A 14,645-nucleotide genomic window follows, 5' to 3' on the forward strand; every position below is an offset into this window, starting at 1 on the left:
CTGATGGGCCAATGTTCAGTATTTCTTAAAACAATTCCAGAGATTGCGATACTTTCATTATCAAATCCAAAAGCAATAACGCTACATTTCTATTATTTCGATAACCGAATAATAAAAAATATTGAAATATCGAATGTGTATAATATGAAATGTATATATATATATATATATATATATATACATGATTGTATATGGAATGAAAATAACGATACGACAAATGATGAATAGTAAAAAACTGAAATACACGAAGGAATATATTAAGCTCGAATCAATAATGAGTTTATGGTAACATAAGCTGAATAAAAAACGCGGTCGCTTTTACATTCAAAAGGATAAAATTTCGATTCTCCCAATGTGCGTATAAAAATAACTGTCACAAAAAGCATTAATTATAATTTAAATAAAATCCAATATCTTTATCTATCGTGATGATGATGATGATGATGATAATAATATTTATAATAATGATAAAAATAACAACAAAAATAATAATAATAATAATAATAATAATAATAATGATAATAATGATGATGCACGCAGCATACATAGTCCCGTACTTATCGATTTACACTTTATCGCATTGATTGATAAAGAGATGAGTCTGCCAGAAGAAAAAGAATGAGATAACTAGATGAGAAAAGAACGATAAACGCATATTCAGTTCTCATCGATATAATGCCACATGTAAAAATGCTTTAACAAGTTTTTTACTTACTTAACGGCTTATCGCTATTTATGGGACAGGTCGACCTGAGGCACATCGACGAGGTGCAGGGTAGCAACGTCGTGGATATAGGCGTGGATCTCTCCGAGTTTTATACTTCCGTCGAGTGGGATATCCTCGAGGTGCCAGCTGTCAGGTAAGGATACATCTATCTTAAGTGTCCATTATTCCCGCTAAGACATGGACAAAAACAATTTTTATTCGACGTACGTGCAAGTCGCCCTCTCCTTATCACAATTGAATGTCCGACGAATATTACGATCTTCTTATTTTACTCGACACTACCTGATCTTTTTATATCTCGTCGAGATCTGCGTTGTGATTTCGAACTTAAAGAGAAGTTAACCTTTTTATGGGCTCTTCCACGCCAATAATTGTCAGTGTATTTTTCTATGTGAATTCAGTTGCTGTGTTATTTTATACTTATTGTTATTTTTTTTTCTTTCTATTTTACGTTTTACGATATTTGGGTTTAAAGGTATACAATGGTTAAAAAAAAAAAAAAAAAAAAAAAAAGAAAGAAAGAAAGAAAAAAAAAGATTTAATACTACTATTCGAAAAATGCGGATCGATAAATGTAACAAAACAACTTCTTTCGCACAGTCATTCGGTAATGAATAATGAAATTGATAAAACCAAAAAAAATATAATTTCATTTGTCAAGATTGTGTATCATTTCACAAGAAATCAATTTTACAAGGAGAAATTAACTTCACGATTAAATATAATTTGTCAGATTATTCAATTATTTTTCGATTATTTTGAATAAAACGTGAATCAATTTGATAGATGAAAGAAGCTCTTTTCTAACAATGATTCATCGATTTAATAGCTTAAAGTAAAATCCGCATTCCGCATACCGTTTGCGCTTAATAATGAGTATTAATAAATTTTTCTGATTTAAACTAAACTTTATGTACAAAATACGAAAAATCAACATTGTAATGTACTATCGTAATTATCGATATATTACTATTTCTTTAAACAATACAAAATCATTAGTATAAATCAGAATTACTATAGCTGATTAATATCATTTTGAAAAATATAGTCCATAAACAATGCTTATTGTACTAATATATTTTTCAGCTTGTTAATATCTTTTATTCACTACTGCTGTAATTTAACTTGAAATACATATTGGATGGATGCAATTTTATTAACAAAGATCAGTTTATAATCTGCCGTTCTCCACTTGAAATTGTCAAAATACCTTTTACATTTAGAATTTTATTAAATTTAAATATAATATATCTTAACTTAATTTATTTATATTCATTAGATTTATACTTATTATATTAATTTGAAAATTTAAAACAGAATAAAAACTTATCTACCTGTTAACTAAACATCTATTGAAACATTAGAAATGCTAAAATTTTAAATTGAAATTAAAATTTATAATTATTCCACGCATATGATGACCGTTAAATGTAAGGCCTAATTTTTTTAAACCATTATGAATTAATTAGTTATTTTAAATAAGAACTAATTATTAATTTAGTCATTAATGAACATAACATAAAATAAAATTAAAAAAAAAAAACTTATTTTCCATTAGATAACTAACAAAATTAAGTGAAACATTATTTCATTATACAAAAGTAATTGAGCACAAATATACAGAATATTGATTATTGTAAATAAATATTAAATGTATTATTTGTAAATCTACTTTAAAAGCTAATTGCACTCGTATGATTTTATTGAAAGTCTAATGTATGGTATTTTAAATTTATATTATATTGAAAATTATTGACATAATTATGTAAACAGAAAAATGTTAAATACTGATAATTTCTATAATTCTATCAGAATGGTTAAAAAAAAAAGAAAAAGAAATTGTTAAAAATAATTAATTATAATATTGAAATGATTCTCAACGCTAGAATTTCGCAAATTTTTTTATATTTTCAGTAAATTATTTCAAGTAAATTAACTAAATGAAGCAGTTGATTTTACTTAATTATTATAATAATGAATTCATACCCAATTCAATTAATTTGTTATATTTAATTTAAAGTACATACATAAAGCTATTGGCTTGGTATAAAAATTTTAATTTCTACCTAATTTTTTCACTCAAAAAATTTTGTTAAGATGCACGTGTATGCCTTATCTATGCTATTGTTGAGAATATCGTGAGGGGCAGGAGAACGAGAACCGAATCGATTGAAACGAGGTCAAAGTGTAAGAATCCAGAAAAATATTCCTTGCAAACCAATCTAAAAACAAATAATGTCCACTCCACTGTCTATAAAACCTAATGCCCTCTTCGAAAAAAAAAAAGAAAAAAAAAAAAAAAAAAAAAAAAAGAAAAAAAAAATGGAGGAGCAACATTCTAACGAAATAGAAGCGAGACTTTACGTACCAAGACTCTTCAAGCTACCTATGACGTATTTTCCCTACGCTTAACATCCCGTCCTTTCCGCATCCTTTTCTAAAGTCAGGCTGAAACACCTCTAAACTCTTGTTGCAGAAACGAGAAGTTTTATACGTGCTGCGACGAGCCCTACCTCGACATCACCTTCAACATCACCATGAGGCGCAAGACCCTCTTCTACACGGTCAATCTCATTATTCCCTGCATGGGAATATCCTTCCTAACGATACTTGTCTTTTATTTGCCCAGCGACAGTGGCGAAAAGGTAAGCCAAACGTACCGAGGCAACAACAATTAATTGTCCCTCTCTGTTGCACGTGCCGCTTTTTATTCTAATTTTATATCGAATTTAGAGATTTGCGTTGCGGCGCTGTTGTTTCCAATGTCTCTCAACGATGATATTTAGCCCATTCAGCCCAAAACTCATATTTCCTCCCATCTAAATAAATATTATTTTTACCATAGTAATGAAATTGTTGTGTGTTCTCGCTCATTTACATAATTAAAGTTTAGCTTCGATCATGAAAGCAGCTCCTATTCCATAACGAATCTTGATCAATTTATGTTTTTGCATTTTCTCTTTTTCTTTGTGTCCTGACAATTTAAATTAAAGTATACGAAATGCGCTATTCCAATAGTGAGTGTGAATAGCTGCATAGGAAGATTAATGCAACATTACCTGAAATTATATATGTCTTTCTTAATAATTTTGCCAAGAAAAAGTGTAAAATAAAATAAAAAATTTGTGTTTAAGTGAATTATATTATTGGAAAAAGAAGATATCTAACATAATGACTGAAAAATTTATTGAAACAAAAATTAAGTAAAATTTACTATTTTAAAATTCATTGTAATGATATCAACGTTAATTTGTAAATTTTCGATGAAAAATGCCAAATTTAAATTTCATTCTTCATTCAATCCAATATAATAGCCATTATAATTGCAACATTACATTCTAATTGAAGTGAAATTATTTTCTATCTTTTTGCACTTATCAGTAATAACTTCTGATGTATCGCTGTAATGAATATCGTAAGGTTATTAAAACTTGGGCGTGATATTTTTTTTTTAATTTTTAATAGGAACTAAATTAATTGTGATTTTTGGTTAAAGCATTACAAAATAAAGATCGACAGAATATAATTTTCGTTCAACATTTTTTAAATAAAAATTTTCGAATATTAGTACGGCAGTTGAATATATATAATTATATACATGATTAGTATATTTTAAACTGAAAAGGTCAGGTTTATTATTAGCAAACTAAAAGACAGTGGGGAGCCGAATATGTATTAATAAATAACTTATTCAGTTCAAATTTTAATGATTAACATTAAATTTTAATAATAAGAGGTACGTCATTCGATTTATTTATGCTTGTAACAATAAGAAAATACTATAAGAAAATTGTACGCGCTAAATCGTATATATCGTTACTATTCCATTTTTAAAAGTAAAGAATTTAAATATTTCTATTATTTATAATTACACATTAGATTACTTAGAAGACCATTTTTTTTTTTTTTTTTAATAGTAATAATCATTTCTAGACAACAACTATTAAACTTATTGTAAAATAATTTTTTGTTAGTTTACCAACGGTTGTATGGACAAAAAATTTAATAAGAGAAAAAATCGAGTTTCACAAAATATTATACGATAATTAAGAAGATTAAAATGATTTTGTATTAAATTCTAAATTAAATTTTTATAAAATTTTATTATATAATATAGCGCAGACTCGTATTGATTATAATATCAATGTTCAATGCAAATATAAAAGTATTAATCAGAAACACTTTAAATCCATTACCGTCAGTCCCCTTATTTAATTAAGATTTAACTTGCATGAAATTAATGTAAAAATTCGATTGAATTATTGAAATTATTTGATTCTAATAGAAAATAATTGTTTCGTATTAATCATAAGCATCTTAAATCAATTTAAATTATTATTTTATGTAAACAAACATTATTATCCCTATACAATAGAAAATTAATTTTGATACCAGATTTTGGTACCAGCATTTGGTTACAACGAACCAATATATTACAACGATATTGACAATTTCATAAAATCAGTTGGATATATTTTAAATTATTATATCTTCTATAGTGCTCAATACCTCTTTGTCAAAACTAATTTCCCTCGCAAGCATATTATTCGTATTTTTTCTCCATCTTTTAAATCTTAGTAATTATTTATTGAAAATGTGAAACTTCCGTCTCGCGAGTCTGTGAAAACATCAAAAAACTTAATAAATAAAATGAACGCAATAAAGTAACGGAAAAGCCATTTGAGTCAGGGAACATCGATATTTCAAGAGGATTTATGCAGTCAAGAAGCTTAGATTTCGTTGCAAAGAAGGTCAATGCATAAAGGTATTTGTCCGTATATGATTAAATAGCAAAATTCTTACCTTACATATTGCTATTAATAATATATGATTTTCAATTAGAACATTGCAACTCCGTAACCACAAATTCGACTATAAAATTTACTTTATACGCACTTTATATCGAACAACGTTCAATGTCATTGTGTTTTGAAAATTGTACGTATAAAATTGTAATAACAATAATCTCAAGAAATTAATATAATTTTTACTTTATTAATCAATGGATTTTTATCATAATCCATTGTATTTATACTCCCTTCGTAATGACAATGATAAATTTGTTATTTATCGAATGAATTGTAGCACGCATAACCTACACATAACAAATACTACTCTTTTATTTTTAATTTCTTTTTTAGTTTTTTCCTACTAAACGTATCCCTTAATATTTAACAATAGTATCATAATGATGATAATATTATTCTTGACTTATTTAATTAATATATATTTTTGAATATTTTTTATGCAAAATAATTATCAGCGAGGCAAGGAAAATAAATTTTATCAGTGTAACCATATGTATTATTAAAATTATGGAAATGAAATGTGAAATGTATTCAACTGAAACATAAATATTATTTACTAATATCGTAATTTTTAATAACTGGAGTATAATATATAATTATACAGAAAGATCAATAAATTCTGACTGTGGAATGATATTAATAAAATAATGTTTATATAATACATTGATGGATCCATAAAAATATGTCATTCATACATGTGCCTCGGGCGATAATAGTAATCGCAAATTTCATTTTCAGAAAGCATATCGGATGAAATTTAAATCTTCCTTTTAGTTTTTATTACATTTTATTAATATAATATGTTAAGCCACTGATTAGGTATAAATAGCATTAAATATATCATTGTCATCGATAGCTGATAGAGTTCTTGACTCGATCATTCAATGTGAAATTGGAAATTTGCACATCGGGATTACTAAATCATACCGTTAAAAGCATTTAAAATGGAATACACGTAGTAACAAACAATGTTTACTAAAGATAATTTGGGAACGTATCGTTTAAATTTACTTGAATTATCTTTTCCATTATTCAACTCCCGGTTGAACATTAAATCCATCTCCATTTAATCATTAATTCGCATATAAAATCAAATGTGGGACTTTAAACAATAGTAGAGAAAAAAACAAACGCTCATTTTTCCTATGCAAGGCACAAAATATCAGTCGTCCGATAAGATCAGCAGCCGTGAGAGTCACTCGGTGCAATCTTCTCTCTTCTTCTACTCCCGTGCATTTCGGTACGCCCTTTTGCACCTCGTACCGTCTCTTTTTTGCCCACAAGCAGCTCCTATTGATCTTGCGGCACGATACATTGTTGGGATGGACGTTGAAAGGGAGAATTGCAAAAAGAAGAAGAGAGAAGAGATTTTACGAAAGAGTAGAGGGACTGATAAGGTTGAATGGTTGAACGGATAAAGATACATGAATACAGATTGAGGATGTTGAAACAGGAACGCGAACTCATGGGACACGACGTGTGCTAGACAGTCATAGTGCTGATAGCGTGAACCGTAAAAAAGAAGAACGGTGCTGTCAAGGAGGCGGGGAGGGGAGGGGGAGATAGAGAGTGTTTCCGTAAAAATAGCCGTGGGCCATATGAATATTCGCAAGGAAACACCATTACGTAATATCTGAACTTTCATCACATACAAAGTGGTCTCTTCAATTCTCTTCAATTCATGCGAAAATTCAATAATTTTACGCTTTGCATATTTTTTATTGTAAATACAATAGTTATTGATTTTCTCTCAAACAATATATTGTTTTTTTCTTCTTCTTTCTTTCATGAATGCCTGCAGTTTGTAACTGAAATCTATCAGACGAAATGGCAACTTCGTTGCTGAAAAACAGAAACTTATTTTAAATGACTTGCAACATTAGTTATTCCTATAATTTCATTATAATTGACTTGATAAAAACATTATGTCGTTCAAAGTTAAAGTACCAATAATCTTAATTGTTTTTTCAGTTTATTAATTATCGTGAGCTTTCATTTAGAGCTTTTTATAATTGAATCGTAAAAATATTTAAATTATACAGTTACTTACGAATATTTTTTTCTTTAGAGTTTATTTCATTTGCAAATTTTTCCATACTTGTTAAATTGAAAATTTTTATTTGTACCTTGTAGAATGTAAATAAAAGATTCCGACTTTATAATTAAATTTCGACGATCTTACAGCTGCTTTTTTTAATTTTATAAAATGTTATCCAACTATTAAAATATTAAGTATTAAGCAAGCATAATACGTACGAAATTTGATTTATCATTAATAATTATCATTGTATTTTACAGTGGTTTTTAAAAGTTTATCAAGTGTCTTTCAGGCTGACTCCAAACTAAATTCAAGTATGTCCCTTTAGTACAATAATTTGAATATTTTTGGAAAATTTTATTTTTCAATTCAAAACTGGGTTTATATTGTATATTATTAACGTACAAAATACAATATTTTAATGATAAAGATCTCAAAGGAAAGTATAATAATGTACTAATATTTCTGTTTATTAATTAAAAAGTCAAAAACCTCGTTGCATAAGATTATAATTTCACATTATTAAGATGTATTATGACTATTTCAATTATACTTTTCCGCAACGTTGCGTCAGAATTAAAGCAAATTTTGTTGTCATTTGCGAATATAAAAGCTTAATAAATAAAAGAAAAAATTTAATACTATTATTTATCCAGTAAATTAATAAATAAAAATAATAAACACCATTTATTTATAATAATTTAATTTTCTAATAAAATCTTGAAATCTGCATGTAATTGAATTATTTAATTTTGTGATGAATTCATCTGTACATTTTTTTACTTTCTTTTACAATTTTTTAATAATATCCTTTGATATTATTTGGTATATAATTACAAATTCGTAATTGTGCAAATACTTAGGAAATGTACGTATTTTCGACTTAATTTTTTTTTAATGAAAGAAAGCTTTGTATAAAAAAATTTGCTACCTCTCATTGTTTAAGTAAAACAGAATTCGAGAAATTAATGTTGATATTGAGCCGATTTAGACGATTTTATATTAATAGATATTTAATTTATAAGCTATATGTATTGTTTCGATTTTTTTGTTTAAATTTATTATTATTTGTAACAGATAATATTGCACATATACCGTAATTGTTGTTTGTTTCATATATTATATTAAATTTAATTTTGTATTTTCTTTGATATTCTTAAAATTCTCACGAATAAATATCTGAAAATAACTCGGTAAAACTCATTATAATCAAGAGTTATCGTAGTCATAAAAATAAACATATTATAATAAAAAAAAAGTATTTATTGCTATTAAGAAAATATTATTTTATTATTTAAATTAACTAATCATTTCATAAATTGATGATAAATGTACGAATTAATTACATTATTAGCAGGTAAGCAATACAACATGTTACTATAATGTATTTTCGTACTTGTAAATTATCTTTCATAGTTTTGTATTTTGGCTTAATTTTTGGCTTTGGATTAACCTTTTTCTTATACCCATGAAAGTTCGTCTACATTTGAGTTTTATTTTCTTTCCATATCGGAAAACCCTTCGGTATCGAATTCTCTTTTTTATATTTTAAACATCGATGAAAAAAGGCCACATTTCAGACAATTTATCCCTACCGACACCCAAATTTGTTATAAATAAACATCTATCGTTCAATAACATTCATCATATTTATCAATTTTTCACTTCCTCGATAAAGTTTATTTTATTTACATTCTCATATCATAAATATATAAAATGTTTTCAATTTAATAAAAAAAAAAAAAAAAAAAAAAAATTACAGCTGTCTCGTATGATATTCTTACATAATTGAGTTACTATTCATAATTTTCAACTAATAAAAAGAGATGTAAGACGAATGTAATATTAAACAATACATATATCATATAATAATACAATTTTTATAAAACTTTATCTCATAAAAAAGCCTTGAAATGGGTATATGATAGAAATAAAATTGGACCTTTCTGGAAATCGTCCCACGGACTTTCTATTCACTAGACATTTTACCTTATCTACTACGTTGCTAAATCGCAGCTGTTGCACCGGTTTTTCTATAGATAACAATTATCTATTATATTTAATGACTTGTTTTGATCTGAATTTATGAATTTATTATTTGAAATTTAATTCCAATACTAATTTATATATACATATGATGCATTATAGCAATAATTATAAACTTATTTTATTGTTAGAAAATACTTTCTAGAGATAAAAATGGATGTATTAGAACCATTAATTTATTAAAATTTAATATTTGATAATTTTAAAAGGTTTAAATATTGTACTTAAAAATGAAGTTATAATTTTCAAGTTACAGTGCTCGGAAAACCTATATTAGTAAATTCTAACTCTAATCTTATTCTAAAGTATTAAACATAACAGCCCTAAGAATAAATTTAAATGTATTTTATTTCAAGTATTTAGAACAATGTAGTACAATACATTAACAAGTAATAATATATCAGTATAATATAAGAATAAATTATTTTATCACAAAAATTGTATGATTATTTTGGAAAAACAATATTCTTTATTGAAAATTATATATGTTAATATATATAATAATTTATTATATATAAAAGAAATGCGTGCGTATTAATATGGAATTTTCAAATAAAAAAAAAAAAAAAATCTTGCTTAAAAATATAAATTACATTAATGCTTAATGCAACTCAATACATAATTATATGAAATTATTTTCGAAGAATCAAATTTTATATTTATAACTTTATTTCTTATTGTATTTGAATTATGATTTTGGTAAATTTATGAATAGTTATAAATAATTTTTCATTTGAAGCAACTGAAATTTTCGATCCTATTGCTATTATATTTTTTATTTCTTCTCTCCCCTCGACAAGATCAAAATTTCTCCGTTACGTCACCTCACTTGCGTAACGTCAACCAAAACTCCTACGCAACATCATCCTTTGGATTACACGTCACCATCTCCAATCAATTTTTTTCTACATTCAATTTACAAACCTTATGATTTTCCTACTGCAAATAAACGTATCGCGAAATTGTTTATTTAAGCTGTTTTGGGAATATGTGGCGATTTTCCATCCATCATAACTCTAACAATATTTGGCAATACGTATATTCATAAATTTACGCAATTCCCAACTATAATATGAATGTATCTGTAATGGTAAAAAAAAACATCAAACGCCATATGTACATTTTTGACATTCGCGTGAGCTTAATTTTTTCAATTTTAAATATCTATATTTTATTAACTATAAATTAACATTTCGATTTAAAAACACTATGAGTACTCAATTTTCAACAATATTTTCAATATCAAACTCTAGTGAAAATTGAAACCCCTGTGTTTATTTTCTCATGATACTCATTACAATGTTCAATCTTTTTCAAATTTACATATTATTGAATTCGTGTGATAAAACAGTTATTGTGTAATATTGATTCAATCATCGACTCATGATATAAAAATAAACAAAATATATACAAATAAAAGGTGCCATTGCTGTGTGTTATCGAATAGAATTTATTTTTAATTATTAATTTTATATTACATTTACTTAGACTTTATCATTATGGTACAATGTTTTTCATGTATTTAGATTCTAAGACAATTATAATGTTCTATTTTTATTTTATACATAAATCTTACCTCTTATAAATCATTAAAACTTATATAATTTATATTGTAAATAATCATGAGATAGAAAATATTCTTAAAATAATTATTATAAAATATACCTACTGAAAGTATCATGAAATTATGAAAAACTCGTGAGAAAATAAGCTTTTTTTTTTTTTTTTATTTCAGATATAAACTTGTAATGCATTTATAATGATCCGTTTCCATATTATAATACACATAATAATTACATAAAAAATATGCTCGCTAATTATAATGTTTGTACATACATTGCCAATATTATTATAAAATACATAATGCCCGTAAAAGTTTTTAACGATGAAAGTATAAACACGATGGTTTTAAGAATTATAAGGGTAACGTTATTGATATTCGTTTTTAAAAAAATCAAATTTATAAGTTTAATAAGTACATTAAATTTTCAAAATTCTAATTACAATAAGAAATAGCGAAACGTAGAAAATAACTTGAAAATAAAATAATATCTAAATTATATACATCTTAATATTATATTTTATATGAACCTTAGTCTATATATCTATTATATATCATTTATTCCGCTTATAATTACGCAATAATATATTATAAATAATTTTTAGAACTTTAATGCAATTGATATATAATTTTTATTTGAAAATAATCGTTTCGTTAAAAAAATAATTTCTAATACATTGTTAAAATGATTGTATCCGATTTAAAATCTTATATTCTTTTTTCATTATTATAAATCCAAATAAATTTACAATGAACACTCACAAATAATACTCAAATCAATGAATTAGTCTTGGTATTGGTAATTATGATATTTTACGTGCGAATATCAATTATTCCCATTTTAAATGAGATTGTTCATTTTAATTAGAAAGTTTATTTAACGAAGAACAATAATGTACTATTATGAGTCTTTCTCGACTAACAATATGTGAAAGGAATTATGAAAATTGATTTTAAAAACACTATAAAACTATTGATGTAGGAGGGAGAGGGGGGATAGTACACAGTCGGACTTGAGGATATTGTGAGAAAATCTGGCGCAATTCGAAATTCCATAATTCATTAGTGCATTGTTATTATGAGAAAAATAAAATAAAAAATATCTATTTCAGAAATCATGTAAGAACAATATTTAAATAAAATTGTAGTGTTGATATTAAATGTATATTCCTCGTCAGTTACATTGACCTTACCAGTATTATCGAAAACGTCTTGTCTTAATGTTTTATCTTTAACGAATATTTGCTGTTCCAAAGGAAGTTTAACCATGATTGTCCATCTCTTGCTGCAACTATTCTTCCAACTTTCGGAAATGGCACAAACAAAACTCATTTATAAATCTTATTAATCTTATGAGTACGTAATAGAATCGTCATCCGTTATCGATTCGTTATTGATCCGTTGATATAACGAGCGTCCATTACTCGAAATAACCAAACATTGTGATTATTTTTCCTGCTAATACTTAATCGGATAAAAAAAAATATATATATAATAATAATATAAAAAGTCGACCAACGATTAAAAGCTTTGGTATCATAGAAGCATTAACCGTACTTATGTTCTTTCCATCAAGATTTACCACGAGGAAAAAAAAAAGGGGGAACCTGGGTAAAATTGATAGCTTTCTAACACCGAATTCAAAAGTCTTTCTTTTAGATTCGGCTGATTTCAATCGCTAAATCCCCGGGGATTCTCTCGGGAATCTAGGTACTTGGCACGCGAGGCACCGGTTTCGCATCTATATTTACTCTATCGTTCTCCTTCATCCCTTCGATCGAATCATTTTACACGTAAGAGGAAAAATAAGAGACGAAGTAGAGAAGAAGATAAGAGAAAGGACAGAGAAAGAGAGCGATAGTGAGCGGGGGAGTGACCAATCGGAGAAAAATGTGAGGGAAACAAGAATACTTCGCTACAGGGCATTTATCTTTCACTCAGTCTCAGTAATGGAAAATACATATGCCCTTTTCATTTACCATACCTTTCACTTTTCTCGCCTTAGTTTCTAAAGTAAAGCTGGGCTTCACTTTTCACGAAATCTCACATGAATTTCAATACAATATCGGTCTGAGTATTATTTTAGTACAAAGTAAATATTTTTCAAAATATCTATACTTCTGTTCTGCTTATATTATCTTCATTAGTTTTATCTACATTATTTTCATAATTTAAGTTCACAAAAATAAAACGTCAATTGCTTATAATAATAATTCTAACAATTAAAATGATACAATTTTTTTAAATGATATAAAATTACAATTCCTATTCATAATTAAAAAAAAAGAAAGTTAATTCAATGTACTCGGTACTTAAAATTGCAAAATTTAAATCAAACTGTTCGGATGATCTGAACAATTTAATAATATTCTTACGACCTTTGTGCTTTTTTTTCTTGTTTTTTTTGTTTGTTTGTTTTTTTTTTTGTTTGTTTTTAATACCTGAATAATTTTGTAACTTTGATAATTACTCGTTTAAGCATTAAATCCAATTTTATCTGCAAGTTTCATTCATTGTAAAGAATAATTTTTCACTTTTACAATTAAAAAATGTAAAGTTCTCTGTAATGGCGACATTTTTCATTGTATAAAATAAAATCAAAAAGCTTTTCAATTTCGATCTTTTATTAGAAATTTAACTATACATTATCCAACCTTAAAACTTTTTTAGGTGTGCATCTTGAGCGTCGGAAGTTATCTTTTCCACGGTGCTAAGATCTACTTGCGTTTGTTTTAGTGGAAATAAAATTTTAATTAATACCAAGTATCCATAAATTTATGAATCCATAAATTCGATAGTATTGTTTAAACAAGTATGATTGGAAAAAGCAAGAAGTAAATCCTAAACAAATATTGACCTAAGATTCTATAATGGATGCGTCGCACTAAATCTGTTTCTTCATTTAAAGCGTTAGTTTGAAAAGTTTATCCCAAAAATTTCATCTTATACCTAGTAACATACTTTATAACAATAATAAAAACAAAACATAGCTAAATATAAAAAAATATTACGTCCTATCGTAATATAAAGTGTGCATGAATTATTTTTATCAAGGTTTCGCTTCGAGAATAGCTTATCTCGTAAAAAGAAGCGTAAAGACATGTAAAAGAAAAACGGGATTAAACGAAGATACTCGAAAGCTGCATGTAAAGATACAATAGATAAATAAAAGTACAAGAAGAAGAAGAAGAAGAAGAAGAAGAAGAAGGAAAAAAGTAGGAAGAAGCTGAGAATCGAAAACCGTTTTCTACCAATACTTTCCTACTTCAATTGCACGAGAAATATACTTGCCGATGCGGTGATTGATCGATTGTACGCGCAGACAATATTCAGTAGAATTATTGCGCAGTGAGAGCGGAAAACTCTCTTCTCGGCCGGTCGCGTTCCAATACTAGGACTCGGTAAAAAAAAAAAAGATGGAAAATTATGCGCATCATATGATAAAATACATGTATTCTACGATGT

The 14,645-nt window shown here is 26.4% G+C and overlaps 1 protein-coding gene across 1 annotated transcript in view; it reads left to right on the forward strand.

Moving 5' to 3' along the window:
- Positions 1 to 14,645, forward strand: part of nAChRa3 (nicotinic acetylcholine receptor alpha3 subunit) — a 46,210-nt gene that overhangs the window by 20,498 nt on the left and 11,067 nt on the right. The window contains exons 6-7 of the mRNA XM_011501519.1: positions 745 to 860; positions 3,204 to 3,372. Coding sequence (XP_011499821.1) covers positions 745 to 860; positions 3,204 to 3,372 — 285 coding nt within the window. The remainder of the gene's footprint in view (positions 1 to 744; positions 861 to 3,203; positions 3,373 to 14,645) is intronic.

The sequence above is a fragment of the Ceratosolen solmsi genome, unplaced genomic scaffold (assembly GCF_000503995.2).
Source record: "Ceratosolen solmsi marchali unplaced genomic scaffold, CerSol_1.0 scaffold28, whole genome shotgun sequence".
NCBI classification, from domain to species: domain Eukaryota; kingdom Metazoa; phylum Arthropoda; class Insecta; order Hymenoptera; family Agaonidae; genus Ceratosolen; species Ceratosolen solmsi.